General features: G+C 45.7%; 1 protein-coding gene across 2 annotated transcripts in view; it reads left to right on the top strand.

Annotated features, from left to right (window-relative positions):
* Positions 1-662: 662 nt before the first annotated feature.
* The window catches only part of NMT2 (N-myristoyltransferase 2), a 31,806-nt gene continuing 13,898 nt past the window's right edge, over positions 663-18,570 (top strand). For both annotated transcript variants that reach the window (XM_034643853.1, XM_034643854.1), the window contains exons 1-7: positions 663-818; positions 5,091-5,235; positions 8,286-8,404; positions 8,502-8,593; positions 8,716-8,832; positions 9,950-10,120; positions 11,288-11,396. In XM_034643853.1, the coding sequence (XP_034499744.1) occupies positions 699-818; positions 5,091-5,235; positions 8,286-8,404; positions 8,502-8,593; positions 8,716-8,832; positions 9,950-10,120; positions 11,288-11,396 (873 nt within the window). In that variant the 5' untranslated portion in view covers positions 663-698. The remainder of the gene's footprint in view (positions 819-5,090; positions 5,236-8,285; positions 8,405-8,501; positions 8,594-8,715; positions 8,833-9,949; positions 10,121-11,287; positions 11,397-18,570) is intronic.

The raw sequence follows: 18,570 nt of genomic DNA, 5'->3' as shown, positions 1-18,570 counted from the left end.
TACTTCTGATCGACCAGCTGTAAATCAGAGGTTCCCAAGACCCCTTGCTCAGATTCGGTTGATTTGCTGGAACAGCTCACAGAAGTGTTAGAAACATTTTATTTACTGGATGACTGGTTCATCATAAAAGGATAGGACTGGGGAACGGCCAGGTGGAAGAAATGCAAAGGTGTGGGGAAAGGGCGAGGAGTTCCATGCTCTCCGGGCGCACCACTCCCCGACTCTCCCCGTGTTCACCAACCCAAAAGCTCTCCGACCCCTGTTTTTCTGGGTTTTTATAGAGGCTTCATTACATAGGCACAACTGATTAAATCACTGCCCATCCTGCTGTCCTCTCCTCCCTGGAAGTTGGGGGCTAGGATTGGAAGTTCCAACCCTCTGATCACATGGTTGGCACGCCTGGCAACCAACCCCCATCCTTAGGCACTTTCCGAAAGTCACCTTATTAACATAACGTAAGAGACGTTTTTAAGCTCTTGTCACTTAGGAAATATGTATGAGAGCTATATAATAGGTCGTCTGATTGATCAAATATATATGTTTCTGATAAATCACAATATCAGGCATCTTAACCTAGTTTTATTTTTTTTCCCTCCTGGGTATAATTTGCATTCTTCTCAGTGATTAATTTTGTATAATGATTTCTTTGTTGTTGTTTTACCCTCTGTGAATTTCCTAACAGAAGTCCTGGAGGGGATATGGGTGCCAAAAAGAAAAAGAAGAAACAGAAGAGAAAAAAGGAGAAACCGAACTCCGGAGGCACCAAGTCAGACTCGGCCTCTGATTCCCAGGAGATTAAAATCCAGCAGCCTTCCAAAGTGAGACCCCTGTTTTATTTTAGCCTCTGTGGTTCCTCCTGCATGTGAGAGAGGGATTGTTCGGCTCGGCTCAGCGCCCCGCAGGAGCGGAGGCGTACCTGGGGCTTTGCCTGACCGCGTGCTGGAGAGCGCTCCCCCCCAGCGGGCGTTTACGGCCTTCCTGACACTGTCCTTGTACCTAAATAACTAAGAAGCACAGACTGCGTTTTTGTGTGTGTGTGGATATGACTTGCATTTTTCCATATTCTCAGAGCAAATTAGTATGTAGATTGTGGTGATAGAAGTCGGTCTCAGTGTGAGCTTCTTAGGTGTGTTTTGTTGTTGTTGTTTTGAAGTTACGCTTAACATTTCATTACTTTTAGTTCAGAAGATATTCACATTTTAATTTTTCTGGGTGTCTGTCTAATTACCTGCATAGCACCACACCATCTGGCAGCATATTCCCACGGGAGCAGCCACGGGTAAGTCTTGTGACTTTGAATCCCACCAGTGGGCTTCAGTGGCCACTCTTACGTCCCATTGCCGAGGGCGGGAAGTAGCTCTTGACGTCCCCGCCGGAGAAACACCCATCCTTCCAGACCCAGCCAGCAGTTGTGTCCAGCAGAGCCCAGGGTGGGTGGATGGCGGGCCTCGTGGGGCCCTGGTGGTGCCCATGGCAGGCACCCCCGCCTGGGCGGCCGACCCCAGTCACCCTGGCTGGGAACACGGGTCTTGTGTGCCTGCCACGGGGGAGCGCAGAGCCCCCTCGGTGCAGGAACCTCACAGGGCAAAGTATGACGAACCTCGGATGATTTTGATGGTCACAGCTCCAGGTCACTTGTCCCGGGGGTCGTGGTGCGGCCAAGGAGCTCAGGAGTACACCGGGGCACCTGGGCTCGGTCCCGGCCCCGTAGCTCATGAGCTGTGCGGGTGCCGCCCTCCACGAGCCCCTTTCCTCACCCGCGATGTGGTGGTGATGCCTTCTGCCCCAGCTCACAGGGCTCTTAGGAGATCCTGTCTGTTAAATGGTCCTGATAGTCTAAAGCACTATACATATGGCAGCTGTTACCATTATGCAAGTTTCGTGGGGCTGAAATTTTTTTTTCTTGCACACAGTTGACACTGTATCACGTGAAGCGGGTCTTGCAGGCAGTTTTTGTTGGTGTTAACTGTTTGACACGCAAGGACGAGGGGTCCCTGAGAGGATACTTACTTTGCCCAGTTTTCCCCGACTGCCTGTGTGGGGTGAGAAGAAAATAGGGCGTTCCCCCCTCGCTTTTCAGCTCAACTCTCAGGTAACAAATACTCTTATCCACCGGACCTACTTCCCGAGGCCATTCACATAAGTAAGGTACACCATCAACTCTCAAGGCATTTTTCCCATTTCTCAGTGTCACTTCATCAGATCAATGCTGTGTCACTTCTATGCAGTGCTGACCTTCTGTCTTGCTTCTGCCATCACCGTCAGTTTGTACCCCAGTGTTTTGAGCCCTTCCCTTACTTCTGGTCACTTATGAGAAACTGGAGCTAGCCAAGAGGAATGGCTAGCACCGTATGGTAGAGAAGTTATTTTCTTTTTTAATTGAGAATAAATCAGAATTGTGTTAACGTGGGCCTTCATTACATTTTTTAAACCTGGAGCTTCTTTCCCTTACACTAGATGCTCGCTCTAAATAACACTGTAAATTACAGAGGATTGTGTGTAGAAAATATTCTGTTCTGCACCCAAGAACCAGAATAAGATGATATTTGTCTGGATTCTTTATAGACTCCTAGTGGTGGAGGACTTAGACATTGTTCCAAGATATTAAATTTAGAAAGTAACGGGTAAAGAGTACAGTTGGAGCTTAGTATTTCCACGGAGGAAAAGAGGTGTGCCTGACTTCGGGGTATGGTAGTGGGAAACTAACGTGGGGCTGATCCACGCTCTCACCTTCCCTAACAGTAATTCATTTCTCCCCAGGCAGTGCTGCTGTGGAAAGTGAATGAATAGGTTTAAGAATGTATCGTAGCTGAATTTTCCTTGCTGCTCTATTGCCGTGGATTTGAAAATTGGGCTTACTTGTATCCACTTTAAGAAAGCGCTTAAAATAGTGAGCATTCAGGGGCGCCTGGGTAGCGCAGTCGTTAAGCGTCTGCCTTCGGCTCAGGGCGTGATCGCGGCATTCCAGGCTCCTCCGCTGGGAGCCTGCTTCTTCCTCTCCCACTCCCCCGCTGTGTTCCCTCTCTCGCTGGCTGTCTCTCTGTCACATAAATAAAATCTTAAAAAAAAAAAATAGTGAGCATTCAGATATAAATATTTCATGAATGGTCATTTTATATAAAGACTGCTAGTCAACTTGACGAGGCTAATTAGGTAGGGTTGAAACCACTCTGAGGTCTGTCTTCAAGGAGTTGGGAAATCGTTGGCTCCTTTGGAACAAAGGTGCTGATTCATGTTTGCTGCCAAATAGCTTGAGTTTGGTTTATTAGTGATCGAGAATTTAACTCCAGAATTAGGAAAGAAAAATTCCCATGACAAATGCAGTGCAGGCATTGTAGGTTCAAATTTGCCTTTTTAAGGATAAATGAGTCATGTTCAGGCATTATTAGTAGAAATATGGTGTGCTCAGAGTGCTGTTTAAGTTGTAGGTCTAATAGATTGCCTTGTTAGGGGTTCAAACGGATGTAAATTTCATCTTGCAGGAAATCAGTTACTCTATGTTGGAGGTTCAAAAGAGACCAGAGCAAGAATCCTAAGCAAACCCAATGATAAAGCAAACACAGGGAGGTCTGTATTAAATAAACCCTGTTTTGTAGTATCCCATAGGTAAAGCTTCCCAAGTTAAAGACCGGCTCCTGACCACAGACGTCAGATTCAAGGTTGACCAGAAGTGCAGAGCCACTATTAATAAACCAGCGAGGGTTGTTGGTCGCTTTCCTTGGTGCCCACGGTGTGTTGACACACAGGAAAATCAAAGGGCTCTGAGATTCTTGTTAACCACTTCTGAACTACAGTGAAGAACATTCTTTGTGTGGCATCAGAATTCTAAAACTAATTAATTTCTCATACTGAAAAATAACTCCGTGAATTACCCATTCAGCCCTAAGTGGAAAGTATAGGCTCACTTTTTGTGGGGGGATTACATTATCAGAGGGACTTTCCAAAAAAAGAGCTGGGGAACCTTCAGAGATAAGAGGAATATTGGCTTCGAGGAAGGAACTTGAGATTTGAAACGTATTGTCAATTTTCCAGACTGAGAATATGTTTTACTTTAAAAAGTTAGTTTCCCACACTTGGGTTGGGGAAAACAGGCTGTGGTTGCCAAAGATCTAAACTCACAGAAGAAACTGCTTCTTTTCGTTGGAGGGTTTGTCTCTGGAGGAGTATGGGAGCTGGGCGAGGACAGGGTGTGGTCCTGGTGGAAGGCATACTTAGAGATTTCCTTTCTTGGTTAACTTCCTTTCCAGCTCTGCACTCAATTCACCTTTCTTCCGTTCCCCTCCTTTCCCTTCCCTTCCCTTCCCCTCCCCTCCCCTCCCCTCCCCTGTACATGTATTTGCTTTTGCACACCTCTCTCTATTTACTTACTTTTTGCAGATTCACACTCTCTTTCCCTTGCTTTTTCCTTTGGACAGAACGGAGACCTCTTCCCTTGTTTGAAACTTAAACTCTTCCTTCTATGTCTTAGCAAAAAAAAAAAGAAAATCTCCCAAATTCCACCATCTATTCTGTGACCCCCTGGACATAGTGAGTGCNTCTTTCTTTTTTTTCTTCCTTTTCTTTCTTTTTCTTTCTTTTCTTTTCTTTCATTCTTTCGTTCTTTCTTTCTTCTAAAATTTCCCTCATCTGCCTGGTTTCCATTCTAGCAGTTATTTCCTTTGTCCCCACATTGCTACTCCAGGGCATAAACCCCAACAGTGAAACTGAGGATGTTCCTGACGGGCTGCTGCGTGGTAGTAACGCGTGCGTGCATGTCCCTCCTTTCTGCTGCTCTGCCCAGATATGTGTGGGTCCCCCCCTTGCAGATAGAGGGGACCCTGAAGCCAGGGGTGGTCGGCTTTACTTCAGATTTCCCAAAACTGTCAAAGCCCCATTAAAACTACTGAGCTGTTGTTACCTTTAACATAACTGTGTTTCCTTTATTTGAATACGGTAGCATCCTTGAGCCTGAGGCCCTGACCAGGCTTAGAGGAAGATGGTTGGGGTTTGGTGTTGTAGTCACCAAGGCAGATGGCACGTGTGTCTGCCCCAGGTTTGGGAACGGTGGCAGCTTCCTCATTTTTTGTGTCTGTGTGTCTTTGCTGTTCTAGAATCCCACCATTCCAATGCAGAAGTTGCAGGATATCCAGAGAGCGATGGAGCTGTTGTCCGCGTGCCAGGGCCCTGCCAGGAGCATCGATGTGGCTGCCAAACACAGATACCAGTTTTGGGACACACAGCCAGTACCCAAATTAAGTAAGCTTTTCTGCCTTTCTTCTCGCTCCCCGCCCTCCCCAAAAACAGCTGGGTTAACAACAAACAAACAAACAAACAAAACCACAAAAGAAACTTGACTGGACTTCCATGATTTGTTTTATGCCACAGATGAACAACGTACACAAAAGTCCTGTTTTTCTCCTTAAAATATAAATATTGGGTAGTGACATTGGCTTTCAGTAGACACAATTTTAGAGTCTGATTCCTTTTCCTATTAAAAAAAAAAGAAATCCAATTTCTCCCACTTGAGACATTAGTGTGTTACCTGTTTTGGTCCTGAACTTCATGGACTTGTTTTTCCTATACATAAATTTTAGCTCTCACATCTCCCTTATTGCAAAAGACACAGGTTACTTCCCCTACTAAATCTTCCTGAAATGGGCAATTTCGTGCTGCTTTTCAATAGGCTCCTGCACACTCACCGCCGTCAGTTACTGCCAGCCAAGAACCCCGTGGTACAGTTAGGGACCCGGGCCCCTCAGGGGCGCTCCAGAGACGCCTCGGCTCGTGGGCATCTCGACAACAGGCCTCTCCCCTCAGCGCTGGGCCTGCTCCCTCACGGTCCACGCAGACTCTCCCCTCCTGAAATAACATAAACATCGTTTAACTCTTCCTTTTTCACAATAGAAAAGGTGATGATATAAATGCGCTAAAAATGTTTATATGACTATTAAAAGCTAAACCTACTGCTTTCTTTTATCCTCCTCTGAAAATAGATTATAATTACTTCTCTGTTCTTCTTTCTTGATTGTTCGGGTTCCAGGATCTGTGTAAGATAAAGGGTTGTCATACAGATCTCTTCATAGTCCAGTTATGTACAAATTATCTGTTTCATCGCATAAAAATGCGGGAAAAATCCTTGTCTGTGCCCTCATATAATGTTTTTCAACCTTTCTGAAGTTCCCGCTCCTCTCTCAGGCGTGTCCACCCCACGCATCTGGAAAAAGCACGGGCCAGGGAGCGTGAAAGATCAAGGAGAGCGATTCTCCTCACTTGTCTTTTCCCTCAGGCTCTAGAAATACATGTGTTTGGTCATGGAGGAAGGCTCTCTAGAATGAATTTCCAGGATTTTAAATGCCGTTGAATTGAGTGACCATTAGCAAAGGGATGTGGGTTTACGGATCCGGATGTATTGGGTTTAGCTGAATGCTGCTTGGCAGACTGCTGGTGGCTTTTAGGTCACGGCGCTGGGGACAAGCAAGCCGCCTCCAACACCAGCATACATCTTTGGGAAGATAGCCGGGGTGCACCACATTTTGGCCCTTCCCCTAAATCCCTGCAGGATTCCCCCAGTTCCTTGAACACCCAGTTTGCCCCTGAGTTAAGGCAACATTAAAGTTTGGAGGGGGCAGAGTCAGCCTGAGGCTGTCTCCAGTGTTGGGTGGGTCGCCAAGCTCTAAGCAGACATCCTAGAGGGACTCTCAGGGAGCCGCTGAGAATCTGGCCCCTCAGGCTGACTTGACGAAGCCTAAGGGATTCCACGGGGGTGAGCTGGTGCCGCAGTGGGACTAAGTCGGGCTGGAAAGGACGAGACCCCGTGGAGCTGGCACAGACCTGGTGGCTTCCACCTGTAAAAAGGTGATGCCAGAGCCTGTACCCGAGGGTCATTTATTCAGCAGGTACCGGTTTCTTTTTTTTCTTCTGGTTCTGTTTATTTATTTATTTCTTCTTTGAGGTGTAATTGACCCACAGCACTGTATTAATCTCAGGTGTCGGACATACCAATAGGATGTTTGTGTGCATTGTGAGATGGCCCCCACGGGAGGTCTGGTTACCATCCCTCACCACATCAACTCATAGAACTTTTTTCTTGTAATAAGGACTTTGGAGATCTACCGTGTTAGCAACTTTCAAATATGCAATGCAGTGTTATTAACTGTAATCAGCGTGCTGTGCCTTATGTCCCCAGAACTTACTTGCTTTATAACTGGAAGTTTGTGTGTTTTGACCCCCTTTGCCCATTTCACACCCACACCCACCACCCCTGCCAACCACCAGACTGTTCTCTCTTGTCTAGGAATTCAGTTATTTTTTAGATTCCACATGTAAGTGAAATCATACAGTATTTATCTTTCTCTCTCTAACCTAATTCACTTCACCTACGCCTTCAAGGATACCAACAGCAAGATTGCGTTCTTTTTTATGGCTGAGTAATAGCAGATCAGTATTAAGTGTCTACCGTTCGGTGCCAGGCAGTGGGGAACATGACAGGGAAACAGTGATGGGAAAGTAGGATAAAAATGGCGGCCCGGTGGGGGTGGAGGGAGGCCATCCTCCAGGTAGGAAAAAGCTTTAGTCGGGGAAAGATGCCGCGGGAAAGTGATGTGTAAGCTTATATCTGCAAACACTCAAGCGGCCCCCCACGCGGAGAGCTGGGGAAGGGCTGTGAGAGCAGAGGGAAACCCCAGACGCCTGAGGGGAGTCAGCGTGGGTGAAGCTGGAGAGCAAGGCCAGGTGGGCATCAGCCACACGTAGGGGACTGGGTTCTATCCCAGCCACACTGGGAAGCTGTGGGGGAGGAACTGGAAAAGGGCACCTTTGTGGAAATGACTGGAGACATGGGTGACCTCAGCTGCACTGCCAGTAGTCCCGAAATTAGTCGTAGGTATTGCCGGGAGGGGTCAGAGGTCACTCCCCCGCCACCCAGGTTTTTGAAATGCAGAGTAAGAAGACACCATCTCCAGGCCGTCATCGGACCTAAGCTGTCCACTGTGGTGCAGTGCAATGGATCTGTCATCTAGGGGTTGAGGCTGAGAAGTCACTGTCATGTCATAATATGCACCTTGTCATTGCATGAGAAAGGATTGATCCTTCTATTTACTTGGTGAGATGGCAGCTCTTCTCCACGCCTGCCCACCCTGTTTCACTCCACAAGTAACTGAAACAATAGCATATTTTCAAAGGTGATATGAAACCCAAGTCCCCTAGAGATGATTTCATTTTCTGTGACGGACCATTTTGGATCATCAGAATACTTTGTCATTGAATATTCTGTCTTTTTGTCTTTTTTCTCCTCTGCCCTTCCCCAGATGAAGTCATAACCTCTCACGGGGCGATTGAAGCAGATAAAGACAACGTGCGTCAGGAGCCCTATTCCCTGCCACAGGGTTTTATGTGGGACACCCTAGATTTGGGTAACGCCGACGTGGTGAGTAACACTCTTGGGTTCAGCACGTGCCCTTGCGCACATTGCTTCCGGGGGGGGTTGCGAGCACCACAGCTAGGACACTGGCTTGGTCTTGTAGCTCAAGGAGCTGTACACACTGTTAAACGAGAATTACGTGGAAGATGAGGAGAGCGTGTTCCGGTTCGACTACTCTCCTGAGTTCCTGCTGTGGTGAGTCTGGCCGGCCGCTGGGGGCATCCCGGGCACGGGCAGTCGGGGCAGCGTGTCTCGGTCTCTCCCTGGGTTCCTGGACACTAACCGGCGCCTGTTTTCTTTGCCTGCATTGACTTCAGGGCTCTGCGTCCCCCAGGCTGGCTCCTTCAGTGGCACTGTGGGGTCAGAGTGTCTTCGAACAAAAAACTGGTGGGGTTCATAAGTGCCATCCCAGCAAACATTCGGATTTATGACAGGTACCCATTAAAGCTTGTCCATGTCGGTTTTGATGTGTTACTTTTCCAAAAATTGCAGTTACAATAGGCTTTTAAAAGTTACTTATGCACATTGTTGATCGTGGGGGAGGTTGTGGGTGGGTGAGGGCGGGGGTCTACGGGAACTCTACTTTCTGCTCGGTTTTGCTAAATCTAAAACTGCTCTAACAAGTAAAGTTGATTTATTAAAAAAAAAAAATTGGACTGCAGACAGCAAAAAAGGACAGCGCTGTCTCTCTCAATCTCATCAGTGCACACACACACCGACACATTTTATGTGTATATACATATACATGTAGATATGTAGGTATCAGAATAAAGAAAGCTATAAATAGGTATTTCAGATTTATTTCTGGAGAAAAAATTACCTTAAAAGATTTTAGGAGAGAGAGATTTTCAAAAAATCTTTCTATCCTTAGGATAGCTATGTTGCATTTTTGCTCAGGATCTCTCGCCCAGAAACCCAGAGATCTAATGCATAGTAGGGCTGTTTATCTTGCAGTGTGTTGGGTTAGTTTGTTTGCTGCTAAAAAGCATTTGATGTCAAGGAGTCTCCATGGCACATGGAGTGCCTGCGTATCTAGAACCAGAGCAGGGAACAGGCTTCGAAGTTCTGGAAGGTTTACTATGGCCTAAAAAAACACCAGCGCTCATCTGGTCAAAGCACCTCTCAGGATCTTAGGAATCACATTCTACTCCAAAGCAACATCTTACCAGATTGTGCAGCTGGGGGACCCAGTTATTGTCCTAATTGCATACATGACAGAAAATAACAGACGTGGAAACTTTGAGGCACATTTTACCCATTTTCTAAAATGAAAACTTGAGAAAAAAATTAAAATCTTAAATTTATTTAGGACAAGGGGGTTTGGGTCTCCATGGCCTAGAGTTAAAATCATTTTGGCAGGGGATTTGGGGACTAGCGTATCCATCTGAATTTGTGAAATGTCTAAATGATGGGCGATTGTTCTTAAACACTGTGTTGAAAGGGGGGTCCTTTCAGTTTCTTAGTCTTTGAAATGTCATGGGTGTTGTCTTCTTTTTAAAAATGTTTTCATCTTATGTTCCCTCCGATTTTTTACATCTTTCTCTTTCATAGTGTGAAGAAGATGGTAGAAATCAACTTTCTTTGTGTTCATAAGAAATTGAGATCAAAACGGGTAGCCCCAGTGTTAATTCGAGAAATAACCAGAAGAGTGAACCTGGAAGGGATTTTTCAGGCCGTCTATACCGCTGGAGTGGTTCTTCCTAAGCCGGTGGCCACCTGCAGGTATCAGCACCTCACACTCACCTGGAGTCTGGCCCCCCTGCTGTGTTGCTGCCAGTTACTCTCACGTGTGACTCGGGGATGTGGGCTTACCTGTTATTATGCAGTTGGTACGGTAGCAGAGGGGAAGACCAGACCCAAGAACCGCTGTGATCAGTGTTCTTTCCAGCCAAGAACCGCTGTGATCAGTGTTCTTTCCAGTTTGCCGTCAAACCACCTGGTGATAAAGAGTTTTTAACGTTTTCCTGCTAATGATGCTGGTTCTGAATTTCTGTGTCTCTTCCACTGGAAAGAGCAGCGCTGCCTCGGAACCCGGGGCATTGTGATCTTGAAACATCCAGCCTGCTAGCATTTTCTTTCCCTCCACACACTCAGGTTGATACCAGGCTCTGCCCTGGCTGTCAGTCAATGATTCCAAATACTTGATAGGCACCAGTTGAGAAGCCCAAACAAACTTGTTTGCTGAGAGTAAGAAAAGGCTTAAGCTCTGTTTTTATGACTTCATCTGTTCTTATCAAGCTTTCAGAGGTTAATCCAGGGAGAAAATGGTTTATCGGATTTGTCTCTGGACACACCTGTTCATAAAGCCTCAGAGTTTACCTCTCTAGACTATTTTTGCCTCAAATAAGAGGGAACTTTCTCGCTAAACGTAGAAGACGTTATTCATGAATAACCTGAACAAAAAAGACTTTACAGGCATGTTTTAATACAAATCATCCTAGTACCTAAACTGCAATCACTTAAGCAATGCAAGGTAGTTTTTCCAAAAGTTGTTTTCTTTGGTGTGCGTTATATAAAAGCGACAGCTACTAATTTAGGGGAGCTGTTTTCATGTTTTTACACTTTTTGGTTTGCTTTCTGTAGAACCTGCAGTGGTCATTAAATACTTGCAGACCGGGCATGTTTTAACTTGATTTTGCAATTTTATGATTGCTCTTTACTGAAAGAGACGGAAGGTCACAGACTACAAAGGAACGTAACTAGGAAAGCAAGGACGTATTTTAGATGTAAAACAGCTGTACTTACACAAGAAGAGGGCCAGCCTCCAGCTCCGCACTGGGGCATCCCGAGTGTCCATTAAATGCTTCTGTAACGGCTGAGCTGAGACCAAGAGTAAAAACTGGTAGGGTCAGACACCAGTCAGGTTTTAAAACCTTCATTGTCTTCCAGATACTGGCATCGATCACTAAACCCCAGAAAACTGGTAGAAGTGAAATTTTCTCACTTGAGTAGAAATATGACTTTACAGAGAACTATGAAGCTCTACAGACTTCCGGACGTAAGTAAGAATGTTCTGCAGGTTTTTGAAGCTATGACCTTAGCTAAAGCTTTTAATGTAGGAAAGAGTTATTTGCAAGAGTCTTAAAAACCAGCTCATGTGTTTGAGAATGTGAATATGTAGCTTTTTGGAACTCTGGGCTAGGAAAAATAGGGGAGCTCCTTTGAAAATACCAGGTGGTTTTTTTTTAAAGGCTTTTTAAGTCTTCAGTTCATGGTTGGATGGGATTGAACTCAAAACATGTAAGTTTTGAAATTTTGAGTATTTACCATTTGTTACGTAAGAAGGAAGAAACCTTGAAGCTTCTGATGCTATTTTAACACAAAGGAAGTAGGGAATAAGGCTTAGAGGAGAAACCAAGGGGAGGAAATAATGTCTCATCAAATTATCATCTTTTTAGGGGAGCCTGGGTGGCTCAGTTGGTCAAGTGTCTGGCTCTTGGTTTCAGCTCAGGTCATTATCTCAGGGTCGTGGGATCAAGCCCTGCATTGGGCTCTGTGCTCAGTGGGGAGCCTGCTTGAAAGAGTCTCCCTCTGCCCCACCATGCCCTCTCTTAAATAAATAAATAAAATCTTAAAAATAGATATATATTTTAAGATTTTATTTATTTATTAGAGAGATTGAGAGAGAAAGCATGAGTGGAGGGGAGGGGCAGAGAGAGAGAGAGTGCAAAGCAGACTCCCTGCTGAGCAGGGAGCCCAACGCAGGGCTCAATTCCAGGACCCTGAGATCATGACCTGAGCCGAAGGCAGACACTTAGCTGACTGAGCCACCGAGGTGCCCCCTCAAAAAAGTAACTTTTTAAGCTAGCAAATTCCCAACATTGTAAGTTGTCTCAATAGAGGAAAAGTTACATGTGCTTACCAGCATTGCCTTTATTTGGGGCTTGGATGGTGTGTTAGTTATCTATTGGTGTTGTGATAGATTACCATAAATTTAGCAGCTTAAAACACACATTTATTATCTCCTGGGTTCTGTGGGGCAGGAATCAAAGCCCAGCTTGCCTGGGGGCTCTGCCTCAGGGTCTTTCATGAAGTTGCCATCAAGGTATCCACTGGGGCTGGGTCTCATCTGAACACTTGACTGGAGGTGGGCCCACCTCCAACTCACATGGCTGTTAGCAGGCCTGAGTTTATGTTGGCTGTTGGACCGAGGGTGTTAATTCCTTGCTGACTGTCGGCCTGAGGCCTCCGTCAGTTCTTCCACAGGTGAGATTCCCCATAGGGCAGCAGCTGTGACAACATGGCAGCTTGCTTCATCAAAGCCAGTGAGGGAGTGAGTCTGCAGAGAGAGCTGGCTAGCAAGGTGGAAGTTAGAACCTTACGTAATCAGTGCTTGCAAGTGACATCCAGTCACTGATGCTGTATATTTCACTGGTTAGAAGAAGTCCCAGGTTCCACCCACACTCAGGAGAGTGCAAGGTCGTGAGTGCCAGGAGTTGGCATCATCGGGGGCCATCTTAGAATCTGTCTGCCACAGATGGGATCTTTCATTTGACGTTTTCATTTCACCAGAGCTGTTCTTTCTCTTGGGTTGTTAGAGAGTAGTTTTGTGACTATCGTAACTTGATTGAGGGATTCCCGTGGAATGTCGCCATGTTCCTCTTGAACATGGGCAGGGTTTCGCCTGCAGTGCCCTTTCTCAGTGCAGTGGACTCCATTTCCTTTTGTCTTTCGGCCAGTTGTGTGTTTACTGAGTACGTGTGAGTAGCTACGTGAATTGATGTATTTTTTTCTGATGACAGACAGGAATCAACTGATTTCTGACCTTAGGCAGAATTTCATGAGGAGAAAAGTGGAGACGAGGGAAACCAGATGTGGGAGATATCAGGATCATCATTCTGGAGCTTTGTAATCTAGCAGAGGGATCGGAAGGCCTGTTCTTCCCTTCGGTCTTAACTGTTGTTGCAGACAGTGGAGCTCAGACTAATGAACCCACTGCCTCTGAGGCCAAGGAGGGAGGGGAAACACAGGCCAGAAGAGAGGAAAATAAACACCACAGGCAATATGGCAGGGGAGGGTCCACACGACCCGGGGAGGGGGAGCCGGCCCCTCATGCTGGAGTGGCTGACGGGAAAGTAGGCGTGTGGAGATGTGTGCACGGAAGACATTCAGAGAAGTCACACTAGCAACGTGACACTGAATACTGACTGGCCAGGATTCTTTTGACGCTAGGGGCCAAGACTAAGAGTGACCCGAGAGGGACAGGGTCACGTAGAGGCACAGGACACAGCTACCGTGAGACGCGCCCCCTACAGGCCCGTCCTCTCTCAGCCTCCTCCTTGCCAGCGGTTGAAGACTTTGCCATCCAGGAGCGGAAATTAAAAACTTCAGGCATGCCGACTTTTTTCACTCGGGGCTAACACTCTTCTCCTGTGGTCTCCCTGAAGTTCAGTTTCTTTTTTTTTTTTTTTTTTAAAGATTTTATTTACTTATTCGACAGAGATAGAGACAGCCAGCGAGAGAGGGAACACAAGCAGGGGGAGTGGGAGAGGGAGAAGCAGGCTCATAGCTGAAGAGCCTGATGTGGGGCTCGATCCCAGAACGCCGGGATCACGCCCTGAGCCGAAGGCAGACGCTTAACCGCTGTGCCACCCAGGCGCCCCTGAAGTTCAGTTTCTTGAGCCTGAAGCCATCGAGCTCGTGTGTAAGGAAAGCGCCCACTTGCATGTAGGTTGCCTAAAATGGGATGAAGGAGGAGTTTTAATACCTGTCATTGGTTTATTCAGGGTGATCAGAATTTGAGTTGCTGGGAGTATTTTTGACTTTCGTCCCTCATCCTTTATGTTTTTACACAAAAATCAATCAACTCAGGTAACAGTGTGAACAAGCTGGTAATAAACCACTGCTCTGGCATTGGGAGTCTTTTCCCCCACCCATTAAGGTGAAGTTTACAGAGTGCTGTCATGTGTATATATATATATTCAGGTTATTCTCGCAACAACCTTTTGAAGCTGGTGTCCTGTCTGCATTTTGCAGATGAAGAGATTGGGGCTCGTGCAGTTTGACACTTAGACACAGGCCTGTCACTCATAAATGGGGGACTAGGAATGCACGCCCCGGACATCCACGTTTCGCCTGTTAGATCCCTTTGCTCCTGCCGTCACCTCTCACACACCCCCAGGGGGGCAGCATGTCCCAGTCCCACTGGGTGTGTCACCACTCGGTCACTAGAGCAGAGGTGAACACAGGAAAGCGTGATCGTCAGTGTCCCAGTAGTGCCCCCTGGCTTGTTCTAGTATCCCTCCCTGCTTTTAAATGCTAGGGAAGGAGAGAAAAATGAGTAAAATAATGAAGAAGTGAAGAAAAAGAGAGGGTAGAAGAGATGAGAGTACAGATATTAGAAAATCAGAAGGCAGGGCGCCTGGGTGGCTTAGTCGGTAAGCGTCTGCCTTCAGCCCAGGGCGTGATTCCAGAGTCCTGGGATCGAGCCCCGCATCGGGCTCCCTGCTTGGCAGGAAGCCTGCTTCTCCCACTCCCACTCCGCCTGCTTGTGTTCCCTCTCTCGCTGGCTGTCTCCCTCTCTCTCTGTCAAATAAATAAATAAAAGCTTAAAAAAAAAAAATCAGAAGGCACCCACCAAGTCATCTGGGAGTCTGCCCCTTGAGTTAGAAGCTGGACGTGCAGGGGCACCTGGCTGGCTCAGCAGTAGAGCATGTGACTCTTGACCTCAGGGTTGTGAGTTTGAGCCCCATGGTGGGTGTAGAGATAACTTAAAAATAGAATCTTTAAAAAAAAAAAAAAAGCAGCTGGACAACGCAGCATGTGTGAGACCATGTCCTCCCTGCATAGGGGCCCAGGCGGGTGATTTAAGAACATTTTTGTACCCTTAAGCATAAAGAAGAAGAACCTTACTGCGTACAACTTTTGCTCTCTGGGTCGGTCTCATCTGATTCATCATGACTGCTTCTGCTTGCAGTGCCTGCTGTAGGTCTTGTTTGTGGACTTCTGACTGTAGAGTTAGCATTATTATGGCCAGCGTTGTGCTAGACGCTGAACATCCAGAGTCTCAACTATTAATCGGAACAGTCCTAGGAGGGCAGGGCATTCTCCCCATTTCACGGAACAGAGCAGTGAAATTGCTCTGCCCAGAATTGTCAGAATTGCCGTCTTCTAGTTAGGAGAGAACCACCTGGGGCCCACGCCCCCAGCCTCTGCTATCTGCAATGCTGAGGTCTTCCCAAGACTAATGCCTTTCCCTACCTTGTAAACATTGGTTCGTGTTTCATTTGCCGTTGAGCATTTTCAAACAAAGTTGGATTTTTTTTTTTTTTTGTCAGTGCTCTTAAAGGCAAAGGAATTTAAAGTCGGCAAAACGCCAGAGTCCGATTCTTCTCCTGGGGTCCTTCCACGGTGTTGCAGGAAGGACGTGCTGGTGAAGACATGCTAAGACACATGGTGTTCTTTCTACATTTAGTTGCAGTAGATGCTTTTTTTAGTGATTAGTGTCCTACTGCTGCTTTTTAAATCAAATCCCCATAATCTCTGCTTACATCTCTACTCTGGAATCTTGGCTCTAAGACAGTTTATGCCACAGAGTTTGACAGAGAACAACACGGCTTCTGTTTTTAAATAGACCTCTGAGCTTGTTTCCCCTGTGCACTGATAAGCAGATTTTACACATATTTTAATGTACAGAGAGTCCCAACGAGTCATGCCTGCTAGTTGGACCCTGGGAAAGTGAGTCTGGCTGAGATAATAGAGTTTGCGTATGAAATGTAAGGCTTTCTCAGTCACTGGAAATGTCCTTTTGTTTTTTTGGAATTCTTTGGAAACCACCTTTCTTTTTTGGGTTATGCCAAAACTTACCTTTTTTTTTGTTTTGTTTTTAATCTAGGCTTAACATTCTCCCCACCTCTTTCTGAAGACCGCAGCTATAATTGGAGGGTTTATTTTGCATTTTAAAATGTATTTCATACTTCTGTACATTTTTTTTGAAGAGTGTGTGACTTCACGATATTAGAAAGAAGCACATTTAGGCCCCGAGACGCATGGCCATTGTGAGTCAGCAAAAGTAAACATTCTTCTCCTGTTTTCTGGGATCTTGCATTTTTTTTAAATAGCTGGTACAGTCTGATGTTCTCTTTAAAAAAAATAATAAAAGCTTCTGTTAAAAAGCCCTTGAAGGGCTTATAAATTGCCCAGTGCATACTTTCTCTCTGCCTGTTTGCCCAAACCTACTGTTCACAGAGTTTTCCATCTCCCACTTAGACTACCCATTACTCTGACCTTCGGAGACCTGACATAGCAGTTCTGAGTTGGTCCTGGAACCCCTGAGAAGTCCTCAAGTCCAGTCCATTCCAGGGGTTGGGGTTTATGACATCAACACTATTTTTTAAAAACAGTGAAGCATAAAATGTATTTTTTGCTTTAATTACCCTACAAATGTATTGTGACATCTACCAGAGGCCTTATGGAATGTGTGCTCCTGTATTTTTTTGTTTTAAAATTTTCTCGGTTTTAATTTCTAATACGATAGGTGCAGGTGGAGGTAACCCACATACGCAGAACTCCTTGGGAATACTCAGGGTTTAAGAGGGTAAAGGGGTCTCAGACAAAAATATTCGGGAACTGCTGCTTTAAGGGTGTCTGCTGGGCAAAAGATGTTGATTTTAGTGATTTTGCAGTATAAATATTCAGTGAGGGAGAATTGTGCGGCAGAAGAGTGTTTTGGTCTAGAAAGAAGTTGGGAAGCTTGCTTTTCATTTCTGAATGTCCTCCTAACAGGTGCACTGATGAATCTAATTGCTTGATGTTGTTGTTCCTGAACCGGTAACAAAGGAAAAGCAGTTTACTATTGAGCAAGTCTACTTAAGGCTTTATTGAGGTCATCCTCATAGCAGAAAATCATCTTTGTAAATGACTTTTTAAATACATTCTTTCTGTGTATAGAGTTCGGTCTTTCCTGTTAACATTTAGAACCGTGTGTTTGTTACATATTCCAGTATTTGGAAATCACGTAGGTTCCATCTTGCTGTGAATTTGCAGTATAGAAACGCTACCAAACACTAAATTTGGCTCAGGGGAAACGAGAAAAAGAATTTTATGCCTGGCTTACACCTAAGTGCCAGGCTCAAGAAATGTCATCTTTACAGAGCTGACAGTGACTTTTTGCCCTACGTGCAGCCTTCACCGTACCGTACTGTGTAAATGCGGTTCAAAACATAGGAATTCATTCATTCATTCATTCATTCATTCATTTATTCGGCACATATTTGGGCTGTTATTACCCTTCTTGCTTGAAGGGTTAGGCCTTGGATGGAAGCCAGGGCCTGGGGATTTCTCGTGCTTTGGCTTTGTGACCCACAGAAAGGCTAGAAGTGCGGGTTCTCTATTAAATGTTCAGGGCTCACCTTCTCTCGATGTGGACTACTCAACTCTTTTAGCTGCATTACTACATTTTTATAGATTACGTAAGTCATCACAGAATGGCGCAGAGTCAGGACATTTGGGTCTGTAAATACAAAGAACAAATCTCTCAACCCCGGTCCCAGCCCCCACTGGTGAGTGATCAGTCAGCATTCTTTTGTCCCGGATCCCTAGAGACCTCAGCACAGCCACTAAGATGGCTCAGAGCCAGCACTCAGGATGAAACCTATTTCCCGCCTTAGGCTTCTGCTCTGCTCCAAGTCTGGGGGCATGTGGGAGCTGTCGTGATCTATTTTTAAAGGCAGAATTTAATTTTAAAGCATTTAAAAATAACTTAGAAAAGGTAGAGTAGAAGTATTTATATACGAGTTACTTATCGCTTAAAATGTATCATTCACTGTTTCTGGGGAAAAATCAAGCTAACTGGAAAGATGAAATTGTATTGCGAAGTTTTTAGTGTTTTGTACAAACAAGCCCTTGTGGTGGGTTTTCTCACTTCTTGACTCACATGTCCTGTTTGGGCAGTTCCTAGGGAGCTAAGTGACGTCTGGAGCTCTTTTGAGGACACGGTGGAACAAATCCAAATGGGGACCTGTCCTGACCTTTAGGTTAATTCTGTTCCTAATAGAATACCGCAGAAATCGTGATGCTCAGGAATGATGACTCTGAATGCCTGTTCTCATCACCTTTTTTAATGAAAAGTAGCCGGGGAAGTCAGGGCCGGTACTTGGCAGCCAGCCATGCACCTTTAGAAAATACTTGGCTGTTAAAATGCTCGCCTTTCCCGTTCTGACCAGTACCATTTA

This window comes from Ailuropoda melanoleuca, chromosome 15 (assembly GCF_002007445.2).
Source record: "Ailuropoda melanoleuca isolate Jingjing chromosome 15, ASM200744v2, whole genome shotgun sequence".
Taxonomy (NCBI): domain Eukaryota; kingdom Metazoa; phylum Chordata; class Mammalia; order Carnivora; family Ursidae; genus Ailuropoda; species Ailuropoda melanoleuca.
The sequence above is the reverse complement of the archived record's forward strand: the minus strand, read 5'-3'. Positions and strand labels throughout refer to the sequence as shown.